This window comes from Sycon ciliatum, chromosome 13, assembly GCF_964019385.1.
Source record: "Sycon ciliatum chromosome 13, ocSycCili1.1, whole genome shotgun sequence".
Lineage (NCBI taxonomy): Eukaryota > Metazoa > Porifera > Calcarea > Leucosolenida > Sycettidae > Sycon > Sycon ciliatum.
This window is the reverse complement of record NC_088655.1, coordinates 27,968,957-27,990,925: the sequence shown is the minus strand read 5'-3', so window position 1 is coordinate 27,990,925 and position 21,969 is coordinate 27,968,957. Positions and strand designations below refer to the sequence as shown.

The following is a 21,969-nucleotide window of genomic DNA, read 5'->3' as shown; positions in this document are numbered from 1 at the left end:
CAACAACAACAACAACAACAACAACAACAACAACAACAACAACAACAACAACAACAACAACAACAACAACAACAACAACAACATCAACAACAACAACAACAACAAAGTTGAACCAATATGGCTAACATCACATGGCCCATAGATGCAGGGGTTGAGTGGAGTTGGAACCAACATGGCTGACACCATGTGACCCATACATACAGGGGTTGAGTGAAGTTGGTACCAACATGACTGCCCTGTGTGGTCACGTGATAGATTGTGAAGCCCGACTCTACTCGGTCTTCTTTTGTCACATGACCATGAGCCATGCATGTTTGGTAGATGGAAGAGGAGCCGAATTCGAGCCATACGCTTTGTACGCGTACGGAGTCGAGCAGAATCTGCAAATTTGATCACGCATGCTCCGCAAAGGCCTACTGACGGGTCATTTCAGGCAGGGCAGATAAGGTCATGGTGAAGATCATTGACATCCTATTGCCACGAAAATTTGATTGAGAGAGAGGATAAATTGGAAAAAGCTAGCATATAGAAAGGTAAATGTTGGAAACAATGCGGGGATTGATCCAAAGCAGGAAAAGGACACTATGGCAACAGCTTGCGTGAGACATGACCTCTCCGCTTGGTAGCAGCTAGTCGAGAACATAAAACATAATTATATGTTTGATAAACACCCAACATGCGTGCACACATACACACACACACACACACACACACACACACACACACACTCGCGCGATTGCAAATCTAGCTTTCAATAATTCTATAAGGGTTCTCTAAAACAATAATAGGTCCAACTATATAACTGGACCCATTCAAGGGTTCTCTAAAAGAGAACCCGTATAGAATTATATTAGAATTATTTTTAGAATTGTTTATATTTTGAAAGTATTGGGAGAACTTCACTTCCCCAACTGATCCCTAGAATTGTTTATCTCAGTAAATTCTATAATTGTAAAGATCTGCATACACAACAAAAAAGCATCCCCAGAGGGGGGGTGTAATTTTTTGGTGGTGATTTCTATAAAAAGTGAAAAGGACCAAGGAACTACAAGTTACACTATAATGTCCACTAACACCACCAGTCACTAAACTAAACTGAATAATCCTTGGCTCTACATCCGAGTGATTTCTATGAATATTATTGTAGGATTGGCAAAAGTCATTGCCTGTAGCCTGGCGGTGGTGCTGTGTATTCCGGTGTTGCATGCCCGGTGACTGCCGTACCGCATTGTGTAGTGAGAGGAACTGGCCAGATGCACTGGCCAAACAATGGCAGAGCTCTCGCATCACTCTGATTTAGTTTCAGAGCGCTCCAGAGAGCAGATCCACCGCCTAGGCCAGTTTTCGTTGCACCTGCAGATAAAAATAGACAAGGAACAGAGAACAGAGATACTGCAGTTGCGCTCACTGAAATCTGACCCGAAGTGCAAAGCTGACGCCCTGGACCAGTTCCGATTACATCATTGTATTTGTCCATGTGTACGTCCAGCCGCATTCGTGCCACTTCCAGGGCGTCAAGGGCGTGCTAGATGAGGGCGCCTGCTTTGAACTTTGGGTCGGATTTCAGGAGCGCAACTGTAGTACTGGGAGCAGCAGTGTTTATCAGCACGGTACATTTGGTGAGGGCAATAAGCACTGAATGTAGGGACCACACAAAGAAAACGACACAAAGCAACAAGGAACAGAAGCCAGCGATACATGTACCGCCAACAGGGATGCTGCACAGGCAGAAATTTCAGTCGGTCAATAATCTCGTCCACTTCCAAAGAAAAGGAGTTGGCCTGGTTAAAGGGGAAGTTAAGGCAAAAATTAAAATTTCACCAGTTGTAGTCTTCGGGGTGCTGAGTCGAATGGTCTTGGTCCGAGAAAGCTGAGACGCTCCCTTCCTACTTGAATCCCAATCGAACTCGCGCACTTCCACTGAAACTGGGTGACTGCGCCCTACGAGATGGGGTTTTGTATGCAAAATGTCACTATAAGCGCCATTTCGTTCTTATAAAAGCACGGATGACCGCGATTGGCCCATATGTTGTAGTCTTTTGGACGTTGAGTCGACTGGTTTTGGTCCGAAAAGGCTGCGACGCAGCGTTCCTCCTTTATTCCCAATCGAACATGGTTGAACAAGCGGTCACGTGCTCCTGCGTACACCAGTCACCTGGTCACCGTGCCTGCAGGGTACAACTTACTAGCCTGTTTGACCTTTTTTGGGTGCACTCCTGTCACTCGAGTTGAACCTTGGTGTGAAATTTGTCGCCTGCTGGTGTGGTGACAAGGTGATTTGGGCACCCAGGAGCACGTGACCGCTTGTTCAACCATGTTCGATTGGGAATAAAGGAGGAACGCTGCATCGCAGCCTTTTCGGACCAAAACCAGTCGACTCAGCGTCCAAAAGACTACAACATATGGGCCAATCGCGGTCATCCGTGCTTTTATAAGAACGAAATGGCGCTTTTAGTGACATTTTGCGTACAAATCCCCATCTAGTAGGGCGCAGTCACCCAGTTTCGGTGGAAGTGCGCGAGTTCGATTGGGATTCAAGTAGGAAGGGAGCGTCTCAGCTTTCTCGGACCAAGACCATTCGACTCAGCACCCCGAAGACTACAACTGGTGAAATTTTAATTTTTGCCTTAACTTCCCCTTTAAGAACTTTGTCCATGGAGCGCATAAGAGTGTGTTGAAAAGCTGGACAAAATCGACATTATTCCGACACTTAATTTTGTCCAAAAAGCCCCCTTGGACGAGAAAAGGACGAAATTAAATTCCAGACGAATATTTCTGCTTATACAGTACTGGGAATCGGGGTGTTTGTCAATACGTTAGAGTTGGTGAGGGCAATACACACTGAAGGTGGGGACTACGCACAGGAAAACGACTACGAAACCGCCGATGGGAGAACAAGAGCTATGGCGTTGCTGCTCAACGAAATCCGATCAGCAGCGCATCAATGCCCCGCCGACACGTGCTGTTCAGTCCCGGCACCTGCGAACACCGGGATGTGAACTTAGCGCAAAGGTGCAAGTTTGATTCACGTGATCAGATTTTATTTAGCAGCAGCAACTGTACAATAGCAGCCGCAGCAGCAGCAATAGCGGTCATGGTAGCGGCGGGAGAAAGCAGCAGCAGCAGCAGCAACAGCAGTAAAGAACTGTTGGGCGCCGAAGAACGGAGTGCCGAAGAACGACCAGGCTAGAATTTCACCAAGCACAGCATAGCAATGGATACATGGCGGCTCAACTGTGCATAGACAGCAATGCATGAACATAAGAACAGTCCAGGCTAGAAGGCTGACCCCCAGTTCTTCGGCGACTGAGAGTGCTGTGACGGCTGAAGTCTCATTTCAGGACAAAAGTTGCCCGTAAAACAATCAGTATCACCCTGCATTTACCGTTATCTATAGCACATGGTCTTCAGGCTACTGTGGCCATGGCGACAGCAGCACATGCAGCGACGAGGCCAACCAAGACTCCAGCACTGAGTCCAGCCGAACTCGGGTCGGGATTACCAACTGTTCCGGTAGCTGCAGTGCGCAGGAGTCACACACGCACGCACGCATGCATGCACGCACACACGCACACACACACACACACACACACACACACACACACACACACACACACACACACACACACACACACACACACACACACACATGCACACACGCACACATGCACATATACACACACACATACACATACACACACACACACACACACACAAACACACACATCGTAAGACAACGTTCAATCCATGCTGCAGTAAAATCATTTCTTTCCTCAGCAGACCCATCTGATATTGGGTGACCGTCTCCGGTTGGGGAAGCGAAAAGGCAACGAGTGAAAGGAGACAAGCAATGCAAGTGAAGTGATGTTTGAACATACGCCGACTAGACAAATGTGTAGCACTTTTAGCGAGTCATTAAAAATATACAAATCATGTGTAGTACAGTCAGGATCACTGCCGGTACAGTTCTGGTCAGAGAAATCCAATTACAGCAAGTCGACAAGTGTTTCGCCCCATTCAAATCTCCGCCTCCCAGGGCTAAAACACATTTCGGCTGCAACAAATTTTCGGCCTGTACTGCTGCTGCCTGTACACGCTGTCACACGGAACCTTGCAAAACAAAATTTCGGCCGCAACAAATTTTCCGCCAAATATGATCAGGCCGAAAATAGCCGAAAATAAATATGCTCCGAATATTTGTTGACTTCAAGTACAGTAAAAGCTGTCAAGGCGACCACTCTGATAAGGCGACCACCTGTCCCAGACGATCACTGAAACCTAGGACCAAGGGATGCTGTTTCCCGTCAAATGACCCTGGGTAAGGAGATCACCTGGTAACAGAGACCACATTTTGAAGGTCCCTTGGGCGGTCATCTTAGACAGGTTTCAATGTACTTGATAAAAGCAGTGCTGCGCTCGAGTGCGCAGAGTGTTTTGTGCGGTGCTAGGACTGCATAGCCCTCGGCACTATTATATTCATGAGGTTGGGTTCCTCTGGCCAGGATTGTACAAATATGTACGGAGAGAGAAACACACACACACACACACACACACACACACACCGGCACACACGAACCTGCAGGACACAGTCATGATGGCTTACCTGCACATGTTGTGCAGCTGGGATCGGCTACAGCTAGGCAAAAAAAGACACAGTAAATGGGAGACATACGGAGTGAGAAACACACACACACACACACACACACACACACACACACACACACACACACACACACATAAACACACACACATACACCATTTGACCATTTGACGCTCATCGCCGGAGGTGATGATAGCGATGCTACAGCAGAAGCCATAGCAACTTGTGCTGGGATTGCACCATTCAACAGCTTGCAAGGCTGAAGAATTGACCGCCACTATTCAGCCTGGTCTACACCACACAGCTAGGAAGTGACTTTTTCTGGCCATTGAATCCCTACCTTTTGGTCTTTTTTTCCGCACACACATCACACCACATACTCCGGCATGCACTGGCTGTTGGCAACCACCCAGGAGAATGAGAGCAAAGTCAGGAGGAGTCTGAGAAAGAGAAGAAAGACGTGTGTGACCATAATCGTCGGGAATCGAACCCGAGAAACCTCTCGATTGGAAATCGCTGCACATACCACTGCACCATATGGGACACACACACACACACACACACACACGCACACACTTGTACTTGCTCACAGCTAAAACTGGCCACATGGGTCTGCCCGGGAGCGGGGAGAGTGACTCAAAAGGAATCTTGGAAATATCACTCGATCGGCTATTAAACTGCTCAACAGCCGACACCCCTGGAATCCCAAAACTCTGGGTGGAATTGGAAATTATTCCACCTATGGGCTCACCACGCATAAGACGTAAGCTGTTCAGGAAAAGGTGAAGAAAAAAAAAGGATTCACAGCATCAGGGTATCCATCCCGGGCGCGATCCAACTGGATTTGACCCCCTGCTCTAAGCAGTGTTAAACAGGGTAGATGGCTGTATTCCGTGACACAAAATCTGCGTACGTCTCATACTCCAGTGCGACTTGTACTCCAGTGCGGCATATACTCCAGTGTTACTAGTACTCCAGCGCGGCTTATACTGTAAAAGCCATTATTCTAACGAAGTGCTAACTCTAACGAGTTAATGAGGAAAAATCTGTCGTTAAAATAGAAATCGCTACATATCTGTCCTATTGAGCGTTGAGAATCGTTACCTTTGGTACACGTAAACAAGTCAATTTTGGGAAATCGTTATTATTGTATGCGCCTCGTTAGAATAATGGCTTTTACACTGCGGCTTATACTTCGGAAAGTCTGGTAATACTCCGGAAAGTCTGGTAATACTTCGGAGGCTCAAATATCTAGTCTCACCTGCATCGTCGGTTGCAGACGTGCTGACCAGGTCAAACGTGATCGTACCCATTGAGGCGGTGCTGCCGGACGTCTTGCGGTACACGGTTGTGCGTGAGCTGGTGGCAGTGATGCGGGCTATGGGCTGTGCCGGGCTGGTGACCTGGTTGCCTGAGTTCCACGACTCACCGCTGTCGGTACCTGCGGAAAGGCAGACGGAGAAACGGACAGATTGACAGGCGGATGGGCGGACAGACAGACAGAAGGATGGACGGACAGACAGATGGATGGACGGATGGACGGACAGACAGACGGATGGTCGGACAGACAGACAGACAAATAGAAAGTAAATAAATATATCAGTATCAATCAGACATGTCTTGCTTTTGTTGTTTGGTCTGCCTATCTGCCAGACAGACAGACAGACAGACAGACAGACCAACATACTGACAGATAGATAGACACACTAGCGGACGGGTAAACAGATGGATATGCAGTGTCCCCGTCGGCGCTAACACACATGCACTCACACACACACATACACACATGCACACATACACGCATACACACGCACGCACACGCACACACACACACACACACACACACACACACACACACACACACACACACACACACACACATCCATACTGACCATCCCTTGACTTACCAGCATCCCAGGGATATGCCTGCACGGTAACGGACTGCTTCCAGCTACTGCCGTCGCACAGGTTCTCAGAGTATGCGCCCACAAACCAGTCGGGACTTGGCGCAATCATGGTGGCCACGGATACCAACGGTCGGTAACGATCGGCTGTGAATGAGGCTGTCGATGTACCCGAGGCCGAGCCCAGGAAGTTACCCTGAAACGTAGACCGCGTGTTTGCACCTGAGCACAGGAAGGAGGAGATAGACAAGAAATTATTATTCTAGCTAAACTTAGGCTGCATCCCAGGCCCGGTGGAGCCAGTCTGGTCGATCAGGCTATGGGCGGACAAACCTTTTGACCACCAGCATGTGTTTACTGCTGAGGAAGTCATGTGTATACCCTCCATATCATACACAAACTGTATGAAAGTCATGTGTATACCCTCCATATCATACACAAAGTATGCGAAAGACTAGGGTATGGCCGGACCAAACAACAACAGCTTTCGCCGATCATGAATTATCACAAAAGCGGACTTGTTGTATGTGTGCGGCAATGTGTCTTGAATGGTGAGCGTTTCAATAAGATTCAAGCAGATCTCCTGCTGGGCAGCTGCAGCTCAAGTATCTCACACCCACCGCACACCCCCCTGTCTACGCTCACCTCTTCATCCAGCACAGACGCGTAGCTCGCACGGGGCACATGGGGCGAGTGTACCCCCCCCCCCTCCCACCCCTGCCCTTAAAACATTTCGACCTAGGTTCAGCACGCAATGAACATGAATGACATGCACCAGCCATCTTACACATATGCGGCCGTGCACAACCCCCCCCCCCCCCCCTCCCCCTGAAAGGAGGACCAGCTACACCCTTGCAGTGGGATGTTATGCAGACACAGACAGCCACCGTACTCAGCTCACTCTGGTTTTCATCACTCGGGTTCTCCGGGGCCACACTCTGTATTTCAAAGTCGGGGGAAAACAGGCCGTAACACCTCTCTGCAGCCATTACACCAGCCATAACCTATACAACAGCTGATTGAAGTGGCTTGTTTCCAGCCAGTGAATCTCCATTTTTCATTTTTTTGGCACACACACACATATACCAGACATGCACATACGCACGCGCACACATACACACACACACACACACACACACACGCACACACACACACACACACATATACACACACACACACACCGCATATTCCGCCACATAGACACACACGTGTGTACACCAAGCTATACCTAGCGTACCATACCTTGCGCGGCGAACTCGTTCCTCAGAGTTCCGGTGGTACCGACTTCAGCCATGCTCCTCATGCCGGAAGAGGAAAGAATACCGCCTTTCCACATTGTGTAGCAGGCACTGTGACTGGTTCCGATTGGCGAAGACCAGTGGGGAAAGTTAGACGGAGGTGTCGGGTCAGTCCAAGTGGCCGTGAACGTCATGCGGTACGTAGCCGTGCCGTTCGCCGTACAGCCGCATGCTAGAGAAAGACACGTTCACACCCGCACACACATGCACACACATACACACCCACGCACACACACGTGCACACCCGCACACTCGCCCGCACACACATACACACACATGCACGCACAACCGCACCAACACATACCGTAACATAGTAAAATACAGTACACACACACACATGCGTACGTGTGTGTGCGTGTGTGTGTGTGTGTGCGTGTGTGTGTGTGTGTGTGCGTGTGTGTGTGTGTGTGTGTGTGTGTGTGTGTGTGTGTGTGTGTGTATGTGTGTGTGTGTATGTGTGTGTGTGTGTGTGTGTGTGTGTGTGTGTGTGTGTGTGTGTGTGTGTGTGGATTCACTGGCCAGAAAAAGTCACTTCAATCAGCTGTGTGGTGGATACCAGGCTAAAAATAGTGGCGGTCAATTCATCAGCCTTGCAAGCTGTTGGATGGTGTAATCCCAGCACAAGTTGCTATGTCTAACATAGCTGTTCGCTATCATCGCTTCCGCGATGGGCAGGTCTGAGGTCTGAGGTGTGTGTGTGTGTGCCCCGGCCAGACACAAGTGCGACCTCACGAAACGAAGGACAGTGTCGGAAAGGGCCGACTTCCCGTTTGAGTGCCCTTCCCAAAGGAAGTTCCGACGTTCCGTCACTGTCTAGTACGCCATCAGGAGTGCTGCTCCTTAGCCTCTTCCACCCCTCTCCCCTGACGGGGACCGTGTAACCTATCAAGGTCAAAGTGTGCGTGCGTGTGTGTGTATGTGCACGCACGCACGTATGCATACAAACTTCAAGGTTGACATATGACCGGGGTCGACTTACAAACCGGTAACACACACACACACACACACACACACATACACACATGTTTGTGACGATAAAGGTCCTGGCATCGGTCCGGGCCTAGGCCTGGCAGGCTTGGCAAGACAGGTCACCGCGCTTCACTTACACTGCGCTTCGGTAGACCCTTGAGCAGAGCTTGTCGGAGCTGAAGGACAGCCGAGTTGGTTTGGTCCCGACGCAGCCGTTGTTCCGTCCGGGCAACATCCGTACTGGGTTCCGGCACAGCCACCAATGAGCATCTGAGTGGTGGTCATTGCCGGTAAGCCGGTGGTAGTCATTGCTGGTGCTGCTGTGCCTGTTGCCACTGAAGGACAGCCGAGTTGGTTTGGTCCCGAAGCGGCCGTCGTCCCGTCCGGACAACATCCGTATTGGGTTCCGGAACAGCCACCAATGAGCAATGGGGTGGTGGTCACCGCTGGTGCGGGGGTGGTTGTCGCGGCAGGCGCGGCAGTGGTTGTGGCTGCCACAGTTGTCGGTGTTGCACACATTGAGCATTGCGGATCAGTTCCTGTGTTACCATAAAAGATGTACACATGCACACACACACACACACACACACACACATACACACACACACGCACACACACACAGAGTACATTTCATCCACGCAGGCACAAACGAATGAAACAACAGACAGGATCGCACGTCCACAGGCCACCATGCGTGTGAGCTGTCAACTCATAATACGGTACTCGTGATGGCATGGGCGAGCCAGCTGGCCACAAAGGACTGTTACGTGCATGTTCTAAGAAGAGATCGACGTGTCCTACTCACACTCTCAAACAACACAAGGAGCCCTGTACCAAACAACAGACTTTTTCATGGAATTCATGTGTGAAAGTTTTCTTGAGCACTGCTGTTTTCACCCCCTTTGCTCTTTTTCCGCTTTCCTCACCAGAGTAACTGTACATCTTGGAACGAAGTCCCACAAACTCGTTATCAGTTTCCCACCGAGTTCATCTTTGAACAGGCCAACAACTTTCTTGTTTTTCTCAATTGAATACATGAGCTCCCAGGCAGGGTTGCCCTGACCCGTGGCAAAGCGGTTTCTATGACGTCGCGTACACATACACATCAGACGTCGTTTACTTAGTCAAGCGCATGCAGCTCAACAATAGAGGTTACCCGATTACGCCATCAGCTGAGGTGCTTCGGCGAAGTTGCACAGCGGCATACTTTGCCGCACAGCATTTCCTTTGCACGAGCGACTCACGATGCTCACGCCGTGCCCATTCGAAAAACTGCTGACTCACGCTCATATATTTGCATACTTGCATCCATTCCAAAATCCTGGTGAAATCATTCGAGTAACCTCTACAGTCCATTCATTAGAAACTGGCACCCTAGCTTTTGGGTGTCTCCCACATGTAGTTGCAGATTTCGTGAAAATAACAGTGCATCCTGCATTGTGTGACCCGTGCAATTACTCCTTGCCGCATTTGAGGCCAAAAAAGTCCAAGAACAGGGAAAAAGAAATTCAGAAAGGTTTTACAAAATTAGGACAGGTATGCCATGGACAAATGTATCGAGAAGCAGATCCAAAACCCAGATTTTTGAGATTTAAAGTGGGTTTTTTGATCCTCAATTCGGCGCAAATCCGACTTTCAAAAACCAGCGGGACTGTTTCCGCTGAATGGACTGTAAACCTCCGCCCATGTCACAATGTAAAAATTATAAAATCATCCCCGACGTGGTCTGAAGGCTTGTTGATCGGTATACCGTGGCACTTGGCCCAGTACCATGGTTGCTACTGGAATCCGACCGCTGGTTTTTGTGCTCGGGTGCAGCACCGAGTTTAGCGGTCTGTATTTGAGCCTACAACAGATACGAACAGGGGGGTTATGCAGTGTTAAAAAATGACACATCTGAAAGTTGAGTGTATCGTAAAAGAGATTGGAACACCGGAGTTCAAACACCAATAATTCTTTGATGGATAAAAATTTTTGACTGAAGTTTTTTGCCGAGCAATCTGCTAGATTACAGCAATGTCAAGGTGTAGAAGATAGCTTCAAAAAGTTTTTTTTTTAAACACACAAGCCCCTCTTTGGATCGAGAGGCTCATTTGGTAGTGTACAAGCTGCTGTTTATTTTATATTTTTTTAAGGATAGCGATCAACAGGACGAACTGAATCGACATTTCACAACGGCTTTATCGCACGTGTACGTGGAAGAACGAGCCAATTTCCGCCTTACGGCAGTCACATATTCCCCTTTGTCCATCACATCACGATTCAGTTCATCTTGTTGATTGCTATTCTTAAACTGTTTTAATATTTGGATATTTATTATTTTTGGAAGAATTTGTAGCCAAGAGACCGTTTTCGAGTAGTGGTGTATAACTGTGTGAAACATGAAGTGGCTACAGTGGAGTCTGCACATCCTTAGGAAGGTGTTGACGCCTTGTAGCTTTAAATAAACAGCGAGGAGACAACGAGTATACATAAATGTCGATTCAGCGTGTCGCATTGATTGCGGTTCCTTGTAGCATTTTTATTTATGTTTAATTATTTTGCAATGTGAGGGCAGCTCCGAACTAGGGTTGGATATCAGTTCCCTTCACTTTACTAGATTCCGGGCTTAACAAGTAACGAAACTACGACGACAGCATGTCGCAGGATGGAGGACACACTCTATGGAAAACAGTGCCACGCCTTGTAGCATGATATCATCGTAATACTCGTACATATTTAGCTATCAAGCGAGGTTTGCACTATTTTCAAATAAAAATACCATGTCTGACTTACCGCTGCTTGCTGTGTTAGTGCCGACAAGGTCAAACCTGATGTTGCCCATGGATGTAGTAGTCCCGGTGGTTTTACGGTATACTGACGTGCGTGGGCTAGTCTCAGTGATGCGAGCAATGGTCTGTGCCGGGCTGGTGGCTTGGTTAGCAGAGTTCCAGTCTAAACCGCTGTCAGTACCTGAGAGAGAGAAGGAGAGAGAGAGGGAGAGAGAGAGGGAGAGAGAGAGAGAGAGAGTGAGAGAGAGGGAGAGGGAGAGAGAGAGAGAGAGAGAGAGAGAGAGAGAGAGAGAGAGAGAGAGAGAGAGAGAGAGAGAGAGAGAGAGAGAGAGAGAGAGAGAGAGAGAGAGAGAGAGAGAGAGAGAGAGAGAGAGAGAGAGAGAGAGAGAGAGAGAGAGAGAGAGAGAGAGAGAGAGAGAGAGAGAGAGAGAGAGAGAGAGAGAGAGAGAGAGAGAGAGAGAGAGAGAGAGAGAGAGAGAGAGAGAGAGAGAGAGAGAGAGAGAGAGAGAGAGAGAGAGAGAGAGAGAGAGAGAGAGAGAGAGAGAGAGAGAGAGAGAGAGAGAGAGAGAGAGAGAGAGAGAGAGAGAGAGAGCGAGAATGAGAAAGAGAATGAGAAAGAGAGATGAAAAAGGAGACGTGGTGTTAGCAAGGATGAGATAGAGGGAGAATAAGAGGGAGATAGCGAGAGGGACAAGACCACGTGGTACGGATCTAGTATTATGTCACAGTATACTATATTCACTAGTTTGAGGGAAAGACACAAACAGGAAAAGTCTGAAGAAAAATTGACTGTCACCACCAGGACTGGAACCAGGGACCTTCGCTTGTAGCTAGCGATGCTCTAACCACTGAGCTATGGTGTAGTCGTCATCCCAGCAGAGACCGTTCAACATTTTCTTCAGACTTCGTATGTTGAGTATCGACCTGCCCCGGAAAAGTAGCCAGCTTGGGCAGGGAGCTCATCATCTTGTCTAAGGCCGCCGATTGGCACTTTCCATGGAAATGGTCATGTGACACACAGCACTAACCACCACTCACCAGCATCCCACGGGAAAGCCTGTACGACGAGGGACTGCTTCCAGCTACTGCCGTCGCACAGGTTCTCAGAGTACGCGCCCACAAACCAGTCGGGACTCGGCGCAATCATGGTGGCCACGGATGCCAACGGGTGATAACGATCGACTGTGAACGTGGTTGTTGATGTACCTGAGGCCGATCCGATGCCGCCTGACTGAAAGGTGCTCAACGTTTGAGCTCCTGTAGAAAAGAAAAAAATATAGCAAGGAGAAGCAGCCAGCAAGCGAAACATGAAAATCAAATGGATCCTCATCAGGCTTTCTGATAAAATCCGCTTCTTATTCTGTTTGCCTCCCTTTTTTCTGTTCAACCATGCAAAATGGACTTTTTTATTGGTGAGTCTTGATAGTTGTACTACATGAGCAGTTTGAGGATAATGACAGTTTATTTTTCCACACAGCAACTTTGCTACTCTTTTGTTTTCTTTCCCCTTACTTTTATTTTTCGCCGTGGTTGGCAATCACCCACTCTCTTAACATTGGCCGGTGTTTCCACCGAGTCTTGAGGTGTTGCAATAAATATAAAAAATATACGGTAACCAGGCCCGTGCAGGTGGACACGGAAATTATTTATTATTCTCGTATCGAATTGGACTCACGACGGCAGAATTGATTGTGAGCATGTGTGTGTGTGTGTGTATGTGTGAGAGTGGGAAACGAAATGAAAAAAAGAGAGTCTTGTAATAAAGATCAAATTTAAAAGCTGTACAGTGCACAGTGAAACTTGTTTAAGACGACCGCTCGAGGGACCTTCAAAAATGTGGTCTCTGTTACCAGGTGATCTCCTTATTCAGGGTCATTTGACTGCAAATAGCATCCCGTGGTCCTGATTACAGTGGCCTTCATGGACAGGTGGTCGCCTTATCCGAGCGGTCGCCTTGACAGGTTTTACTGCACTAGATTAAATGGCTGAGCAGATGTTACTCCACACGTAAATACATGTAGCGTTATTTTTTTTGTTTCGCCTGCACCTACTGCGCCCAGTGGTACTGGACTGACGGCAGGCCGCGCTCGCCGTCCTCGCACCGTTGGGTGGTCGCTTAAACCACGTGGACATGACTAGCACCGGTACGGCACTGTTGTATTTGACATTCTTGACCTACTCCCAGCCCCGTCACATCTCCACACTCAGACAAGTGGACGATGAGATAACTACATTGGAAAGACTATATTTGTGACAAGACAACCAAACACACAACTAGACATGACGAACTCAAGACGAAGACTGCTTTTCGCAACACAGCAACATATATAGGCCCCCGGGCGTATAGAATAGCGGCCTTGATTAGTGAAGCAGCGGCAAAGGTCTTCACAAGGGCACGGGCGTTGTTTTGGAACCGGGCGTATACTTGGAATACTTGCCTCTATACTTGGAATACTTGGAATATTTATTTATAAAGTTGGTTGCTCCAACGAGGAGCACACGCTTCTTGCCGAACTTGACACTTGACTGACTGACGACTACCATCCGGAGCACACGAGGAGCACGTCGAACCTTCCGCTCGGCACAATCTTCCTCAGCCTACTCAAGCTCAACTGATGAGGGGTGAATTCCCCGAAACACTGTGTATTGAGCAGGGAGTGGTGCTTTCTTTCAGGTTTACCGAGCGAAAGGTTCGACGTGCTCCTCGTGTGCTCCGGATGGCAGTCGTGAGTCAGTCAAGTGTCAAGTTCGGCAAGAAGCGTGTGCTCCTCGTTGGAGCGACCAACTTCATGATTATTACCGCCGAAGTCGCAACTTCTAAGTTCGTATTTATACATATTAATATCGATTTATTTCACTCAACTCAAGGTCCATGACCAATTGGCACGCAAAGTGCGAGAGAGGGGAGATAGCCAACCACGGCAAGAAAAGAAAAGGAATAAAGAAAATAGAAATGGTGAAATTCTCCCCTGGCTCAGTAGCTGTATCCATTTCATTTTTTAGCTGGGCATGCACACTACAAATACAGTATACTCGCTTCAATGAACCAAAAACATTGTTCTGGTTGGGAAAAGCGATCCTAGAACACATCCATCAACATAGCAGTAAGTATTGGGTATCGGTACCTGTACATGTACTGGTGGTGCCGGCATACCTGGGCGTATACATTGGCATGGGAGCTATTTTGAAACAAAAGTGCTGACTTCCCCTGACTGGGCGTGCACACGGAGGGCGGGCGTTATTTCGAGTGGCCGCATGCTCTTGGCTACAAGCCCGCGGGGGGGGGGGGGGGGGGGGGGCACTATTCGAGAGGGGGCTGTATTCTTTCACCGGCTCTTAGAGACTGGGACACTATTCAAGTGAGGGCTCTAAACTCGCGAGTACGGTACAGTAGTTTATGCTTGTACTTCTCAGTCATACACGTACCTTGTGCGGTGAACTCGTTCTTCAGAGTTGAGGTACCACCGAGTTCTGCCATGATCTTCATGCCGGGAGAGGAGAAAATGCCGTTTCTCCACATCGTGTAGCAAGCACTGTGACTTGTTCCGATCGGCGCTGACCAATGCGGAAAGTTAGTCGGAGGTGTCGGGTCGGTCCACGTGGCGGTGAACGTCATGCGGTATGTAGCTGTGCCGCTTGCGGTGCAAGTGCAGCCTGTGAAGCGCCGCAACGTGCGTACGAACACACGTACATGAGCAGCACAAACACACATACGCACAGAAACACACATATACATGTACACACGTGTGCACACACACACACAAACACACACACACAAACACACACACACACACACACACACGTGCACACACACACACACACACACACACACACACACACACACACACACGCATACACACACACACATTATAACGAAGGGTGCAATACATATTCGATTACCATTCAATGACTGAGTTTACTTGCCTCGGCAGTACACCGAGAAGATTTTAACTAGGTACGAAAGTTTGCATGGGGATCAAGAACGAACTTCCCGTGAAGTAGTCTTCATCAAGATCTTTTGCAAGGATGAAAGCGGTGTATACCACTTGCTGCCCATCAGCTCCTAAATCTTCCAAGAGATCTCTACCGGTCTCTCTCTCTCTCTTCGTTGTGAACAACTGACTTCACATGGACCTGCCAGTAATAGTCAGCTACTTCAAAAAGTATATACAAAGTGCATGTAGCTATATACTAAGCTGACACGACATGGTGGAGATAAGCACTCGACAGATCATGAGTGAGTTGGCGATGACGAGGGCGGATAGTCGGGTTTCCTTGCCGTGATCTGCTCTGCATTGTGCTCGTTTCATTTTTGGCTTTTCATTACGAATCGCTTTAAATTTCAACAATTGAGTTAGAGTTTTACAAAACTGGAGGCCTTGAATCGTTTTCATGAAAATCAAAATATGTGCCAGGTTGGAAGGAGGGGAACTACTGGTTACTTGACAGCTCATGCATGCACTGCAGACAAACCGCCAGAGCTTTTACTTGGCACTTTTTCTGGTATGTTACAAGCTGATGTTTGGTATATGGATAAAGACGAGGGGCAGAATTCGAGGAGTTCCCCGCTCGAAGCCTTGCAGGGTTCTGCCAGTTTCAGCTCTGGCGCTTCCAGCAGAATGTCTTGTGTTTCTGAGCATCATCCGCCCACTACACTTGTGCTCCATGAAATCAGACCCTATTAAAGTACACATTTGTATTTGGCGACCTGAACTAACTTGCGCGGCCCTTGACGCCCTGGACGTGGTGCGCATGCGGCTGGACGTACACACCCATTATCGTTTGCAAAGGTGCTTCCCTATCGGATGCACATGTTCTTTTCTCCTTCGTGTCGGCGCACATGAGTAACGATGAATCCGAGACCTTTGGTCGGAGGAGTTACTTCTGCCCCGCTCCCACTTCCATCCAATATGCCACCGCCCCCGCTGTGCAGCACCTGATAGTTCTGTGGAATTCAGTAAAAAAATGTGAAAAAACCCAGTCATATAATAATCAGTACTGGTCCTGTACTTCGGGTCGGATTTCACCAAACGCAACACTACAAGAACAAGACAAGACTTGCAACAACTCTGTCAGATCTTTTTTTTTCTTTTGTAATAATCTAGTAACCTGCACCCTCAACAAATTCCTTTCCTTTCGTTTCAAATTGCGGCCTGTCTACTCGCCTTTATATCATTGGGCCTAGTTCCCGTCTATTGTGCCAATTGAAAATAAACCAACCAACCGACCAAGCAGTCAACTTCGCTAATAACGTCTGCGGATATAGCGACAATTCGCGAATAACGACAGAATGTCGATGCCCAGAGCAAAGTCCCATCTAACTTTAGAATCAACTCGTAAAAACTCCAAGTCAATCTCCCATTGACACAAACCTCGTTTATTGAACATAATCATATCCTATCCAATAAAAACAGTTCATAAAAACAGTTCATAAAAACAGTTCATAAAAACAGCTTTTTAGGATCGGACCCAGTCCGCATAACCAAGAGAGCTAGCTCCCTTGGCTGCTGTTGGAATATGCAAGAATGGGCCTTCCAGATAAGGTCTAACAAGGAGCAGTGGCTATAGTTATGAAATGAACACCGGTAACCATGGAGACAGACCACACTCTCATTATAGATACTGGTTATAAATAGACCGAATAAGGAAAATGATCTGATAGCCTATGAAGACTAAAAGAAATTGAACCAATGACAACAAATACTCGTCCAGCACACGGGTTGTCATAGCAACACAAATAACAGCTGTCCGCTAATTTTGTTGTTGGAGATTGAGTAGGAGTTTTTACTGGTTGATTCTAAATACAATAAATGCTCCGGCCTTGGGTTTATGACCAATAAAAACTAATTATAAAAACCTCGGGGGACCTCGGTTTTTATAATAGTTTTTATTGGTCATAAACCCTCGGCCTCCTCATTTATTGTATACGTAAAACATAATGTATAATGGGACTTCGGGTATAAGGACACTTCGCGAATGAGGACACTTTTCTGATGCCCCGTCGAGTGTCGTCATACGCAAAGCAAGTCGACTGTAGACTATAGACATGGGAGCATACATGCATTAGTCTGCATCAGCACTGCAGTGAATCAGTGACTCCGTGAGTGTACATGACTAGTATAGTATACATGTAGTACTTATTCATATTTCTCTAGGGCAGTCCCCACAGACCTATGGTCTCCTTACGGGGTACCCTAGCCAATCTAGGATTGCGATACGAAATTGACTTGGTGAAGCAGCAAGGCGGACCGATGCCGGAACTGAGTGCCAGCGGTCAGCGGCTAAACAAGAAAGAGAGGGATAACCAAATCGAGAGGGGGATGTATGCAGGGTTGCATGACCGGTGATAGTGCATGCTGCCCTGGCGTGTATCGTACAGCTACTGCAGCATAACATTGGCCAGATTTTATTTTGCGACGACTGGCATGACTGTAGTACTGTAAAAGCCATAATATAACGAAGTGCTAACTCTAACGAGTTAACGAGGAGAAATCTGTCGTTAAAATAGAAATCGTTATACAGAAATCGATACATATACTGTCCTATTGAGCGTTGAGAATAAGCGAGAATCGTTACCTTTGGTACACGTAAACCAGTCGATATTGGGAAATCGTTATAATTATATGCGCCTCTTAATAGAATAATGGCTTTTTCAGTACTACAATGCTGGCAACTGAAATCCGACCCCCTTGGCGGCGCGGCGCCCCGGCAAGGGGGGGTCGGATTTCACTTGCCAGCACTACTAGTAGCCCAGGCTAGAAGCTTACTGAAGTACATGTAGAATTGTAGATACCAGTACTGAGTCTGTATTCTCTATTATAGACCAGGGTTGACCAGGGTTGTATGCACAGTGAACTCGGTGATGACATTGGGTGACGTCAGGCAATATTTTTTTGGTTATATCTTTTGTGCCAAACACGCCGATAATAATAGTTAGGCCACCTAGAATTATTGCATTCCCAACTCATCACATTGCTACAACGTAATATGGTACAATCGTTGAATGCTTTCGAACCGCTCGCGGGACGATTGCATTCACGAGCCTAGTCTCAAGACTTACCTGCAGGCACTTCACTGATTGCCACTTGACCGAACATAGCTACAGTGAACAGCAGCCACAGCAGCAGTGGTGACAGCAACGCCCGCCTCATTGTGTATGCTGTGCTGGTCTCCTTCACGGCTTCGCTTCAGTGAGCTGCTCGCCGCACCCCCAGAATGGCAGGAAAAAACTGGAGTTCCGATTTGCTTTGCACCGCACAACTGGGGACAGCGTTTACAAAACTAGTGCGAGCGATCGGGTGAGGGAACGAACCTAACCCCGCGTTGTCTTGACCAAAAGTTGAACTGAAGAAACAAAACTTTTCTTTATTGGCAAAATCCACTCTTCAAAGCCTCTATAATAATGACCACGCGCGTGTGCGTGACACATCCGTCGCACATTGGCCTGCGCAGTGCCTGTCCATTTCTGTCGTTCACGGCAGTCTGGAATTCTGTTTGTAGTCATATCCTGATTCTCGCTCTCACTCTCACTCTCAGGGGCAGTCAGGGTAAGATCTCTCTGTTGTCGTGTTGAGTGTTGTCGTGTTGACGTGTCGGTGATGTTACGCCTAGCCTGTTGAGTGTTGTCAGCTACAAAATGACAGTGACGCTGCATGCAGAGAGCAAAAAGAAACGGGCCGGCGGTTGATCATCTACCACAGTTATCATACAGCGCTGGCAACTGAAATCCGACCGCTGAGCTGTGCGCTCACATCGCAAAGACCCAACACAGGATGGTAAAACTACGAAACAGAGACCGCTAGAATGTGGACGCACTACTAAGGGGTCGGATTTTAGTTGCAAGGCACTGCAGTTGTAACGGAGAAAGTGGGTTCAGGTACGGTTGAAGAACTGCCAGTCATCCGTTGTTGTCAGAACCAGGCATTGAGCCTTCAATGGCTTCATGCTCGGCCGCGTGAGCGTAAAAACGTCACGATCCAAAGCAGGGAGTGGTGCACCGGTGGTACATGACTTTGTACTATACTGTGACTGTCTGTAGCATTATTATTACAATGTACAAGGACAATGTACTTGCCATCTTCTCAGATTTGACTTTGTATTGTGTTGGGTTTCAGTTCCCGTTATGGCACCAAAGAATTGGATTGAGCCTTTTTCTTCAGATTCTTGGCGTTTTGTTAATTTTTTTGTATTGAGACTTTGTGTCATAATATTATTATTAATTTTATCACTCCCTTAGAATTGACTCCCATTGATTTTCGCTATACCTAAGCAGTCAAATATTCCTGCATATTTCACTCCTTAGGGCTATATTGACTGCTTATATTTGACTGCTTATGAGTTCCGCAGTTGAACGGTGCCTAGTGCAGCATGGTCACTGTATGAGTAGGTGATGGTGCAACGGTTGTGATGTGCAATCATAAAACCGGGATTCATGAGGTCATCGTTCTGGAATTTGAAATACGGACTGTTTGTCGTGATAAATCTAATATTGACTTCGTACTTGGTCAGTATACATGGTATAGGAAATTATTTCCTATATTGACCTCGTACTCAGTCAATATTAGATACGTAAGCACATTTGCTTTGCCCGTACAAGAGGCTTCTATAATTATTACGAAGTACATGTACATGGCCACATGTATGTAGCCCTGATCAGACGTCTCACACAGGTTTTGAACTAATACTTGTGTATAAACATGCTGCATTGATGCATGACTTGTACAACATTGAAGAATTGGACACACTTCCAATTAATTAATTTTTGTTCTACAAGTAGAATCTTGGAAAGATGACTCAATAAATAATGGCTATTGAACCCCCCCCCCCCCCTCCCCGGCCCTGAAATCCCCAAACTCTGGGTCGACTTGGAAATGATCCCACTGACGCAAAACGTACACACACGTACACACGCAAACACACACACACACACACACACACACAGCAGGGGCGTGGGAACAGGTCCGGCAGGTCCGGCGGCCGCCGGATGTTTCGCCAAAAAAACCAGCAAGCTCGTTTTCAACCATGCGGAGGTCGAGGGGCAAGTCCTACTTACGCAGTACAACCCGCCAGGAAACTCCGAAAGGCTCAATCATCTGATCTGATGTTCCTGAATGTCCACAAGAAACTGCTGGACGGCTATTGCCTGAAGAGTACAGCACGGAATTTGCGCGTGGAAGTGAGTGATCAGCTCTCCCAATTCGGACAGTTTTAAAATTTAGTGGAATTTTGTGATTCAAATACACATGTACTTGCTTCTGCATGCATTTCAGGAGTATCCTACATGTACTGTAGTATAACCTAGGGTCCGGCGGATTCTGCCGGCAGAAAAATTGGCAGAATTCGGTACTTTTTCTGGTAAAGTTTCATGCATGTTTGGTATGTGGATAAAGAAATGGAGCAGAATTCGAGGAATTGCCCGCCATAAGGTTTGCATGGTTCTGCCAATTTCACTGCTTTTCGAGCATAACCCGCCGGTCCCTACAATAACCTCAAGTCTTCCATGATACAGTACTGTACCACAGTGTTTGTTCCAGGGAGTCGTAAAATACCGGTATTTTACGACTCCCTGGTTTGTTCATACCAATCCTTTGCCAAGTAAAATCGCCCTCTTTACTTCACTCAGTAGAGACAGAGTCAAGCGAGCTGTATTCCCGGTGCCGAAAGGCGGGATCACCACTCCTGTATGGCAACTTCCCCATGTCTAACCCTCAAGACGAAGTGAATACTGCAGTGCATGTAGTCATATTGGGCGGAGTTAAAATTAAAAAATCGCACGAGCTAAAAATCTGCCCGACCATTGGAAATCTGCTTCCTACGCCCCTGACACGCCATGTACCATGTATACGCCCGTCGCAAGAGAAGCACGCAAATCTGCAAATGCACAGATTTTCTCTTATAGCAACGATAGCGAACAAGATCTGAATGAGACAGATCAAGACTTGCGCCAGATAACTGTCCAATCCACACAACTGGCGAAGCCATGTGAATTGACCACCAATGCACACCTGGTCTACACCACACGGAGTACATGGGCATAAAACGGCCAAGACAGTTACCTATGCACACCCTACACTTGCTGGGGTAACCAGTATAGCCAGCACGCTGCCTTGATAGAAGTAGACACTAGATGCACTGGTACCTTGAAGTGAAATTGGAGTTACTTTACCAACAAGCCTTGGCTACTGAGTACTGGGAACCCAGAGCCAACAGACATACCAACAACCTCAGCCTTGAAAGCTATTATACCAAGAGTACATAACCCCCCAGAGTGTGCAACTCCCACATACCCTGCTGTCCCAACAGAATTTCAAGTTGACGTCATTATTTATGACGCAATGCTCCTTGCACCAGTGATTTACAACATGTATACGGGTGTCAAAGCATCACACGTTTTTCTTTGTAATAATTTGAACAGGATCGATCGGCTT

General features: G+C 47.5%; 1 protein-coding gene across 2 annotated transcripts; it reads right to left on the bottom strand.

Moving 5' to 3' along the window:
- Positions 1 to 443: 443 nt before the first annotated feature.
- Positions 444 to 19,032, bottom strand: LOC135829963 (mucin-5AC-like). 2 transcript variants are annotated; one of them, XM_065342356.1, is made up of 11 exons: positions 18,603 to 19,032; positions 14,969 to 15,196; positions 12,581 to 12,799; positions 11,547 to 11,723; positions 8,909 to 9,310; positions 7,747 to 7,974; positions 6,508 to 6,726; positions 5,862 to 6,041; positions 4,604 to 4,630; positions 3,386 to 3,517; positions 444 to 1,353 (listed from the first exon to the last, which is right to left on the bottom strand). In XM_065342356.1, the coding sequence occupies exons 1-10, from the start codon at positions 18,691 to 18,693 to the stop codon at positions 3,408 to 3,410; spliced, it is 1,881 nt and encodes a 626-aa protein (XP_065198428.1). In that variant the 5' UTR covers positions 18,694 to 19,032; the 3' UTR covers positions 444 to 1,353; positions 3,386 to 3,407. The 2 variants fall into 2 exon arrangements, with proteins under 2 accessions (XP_065198428.1, XP_065198427.1); XM_065342355.1 differs by having other exon boundaries at positions 4,604 to 4,636; positions 18,603 to 19,009.
- Between the last annotated feature and the right edge of the window lie 2,937 nt (positions 19,033 to 21,969).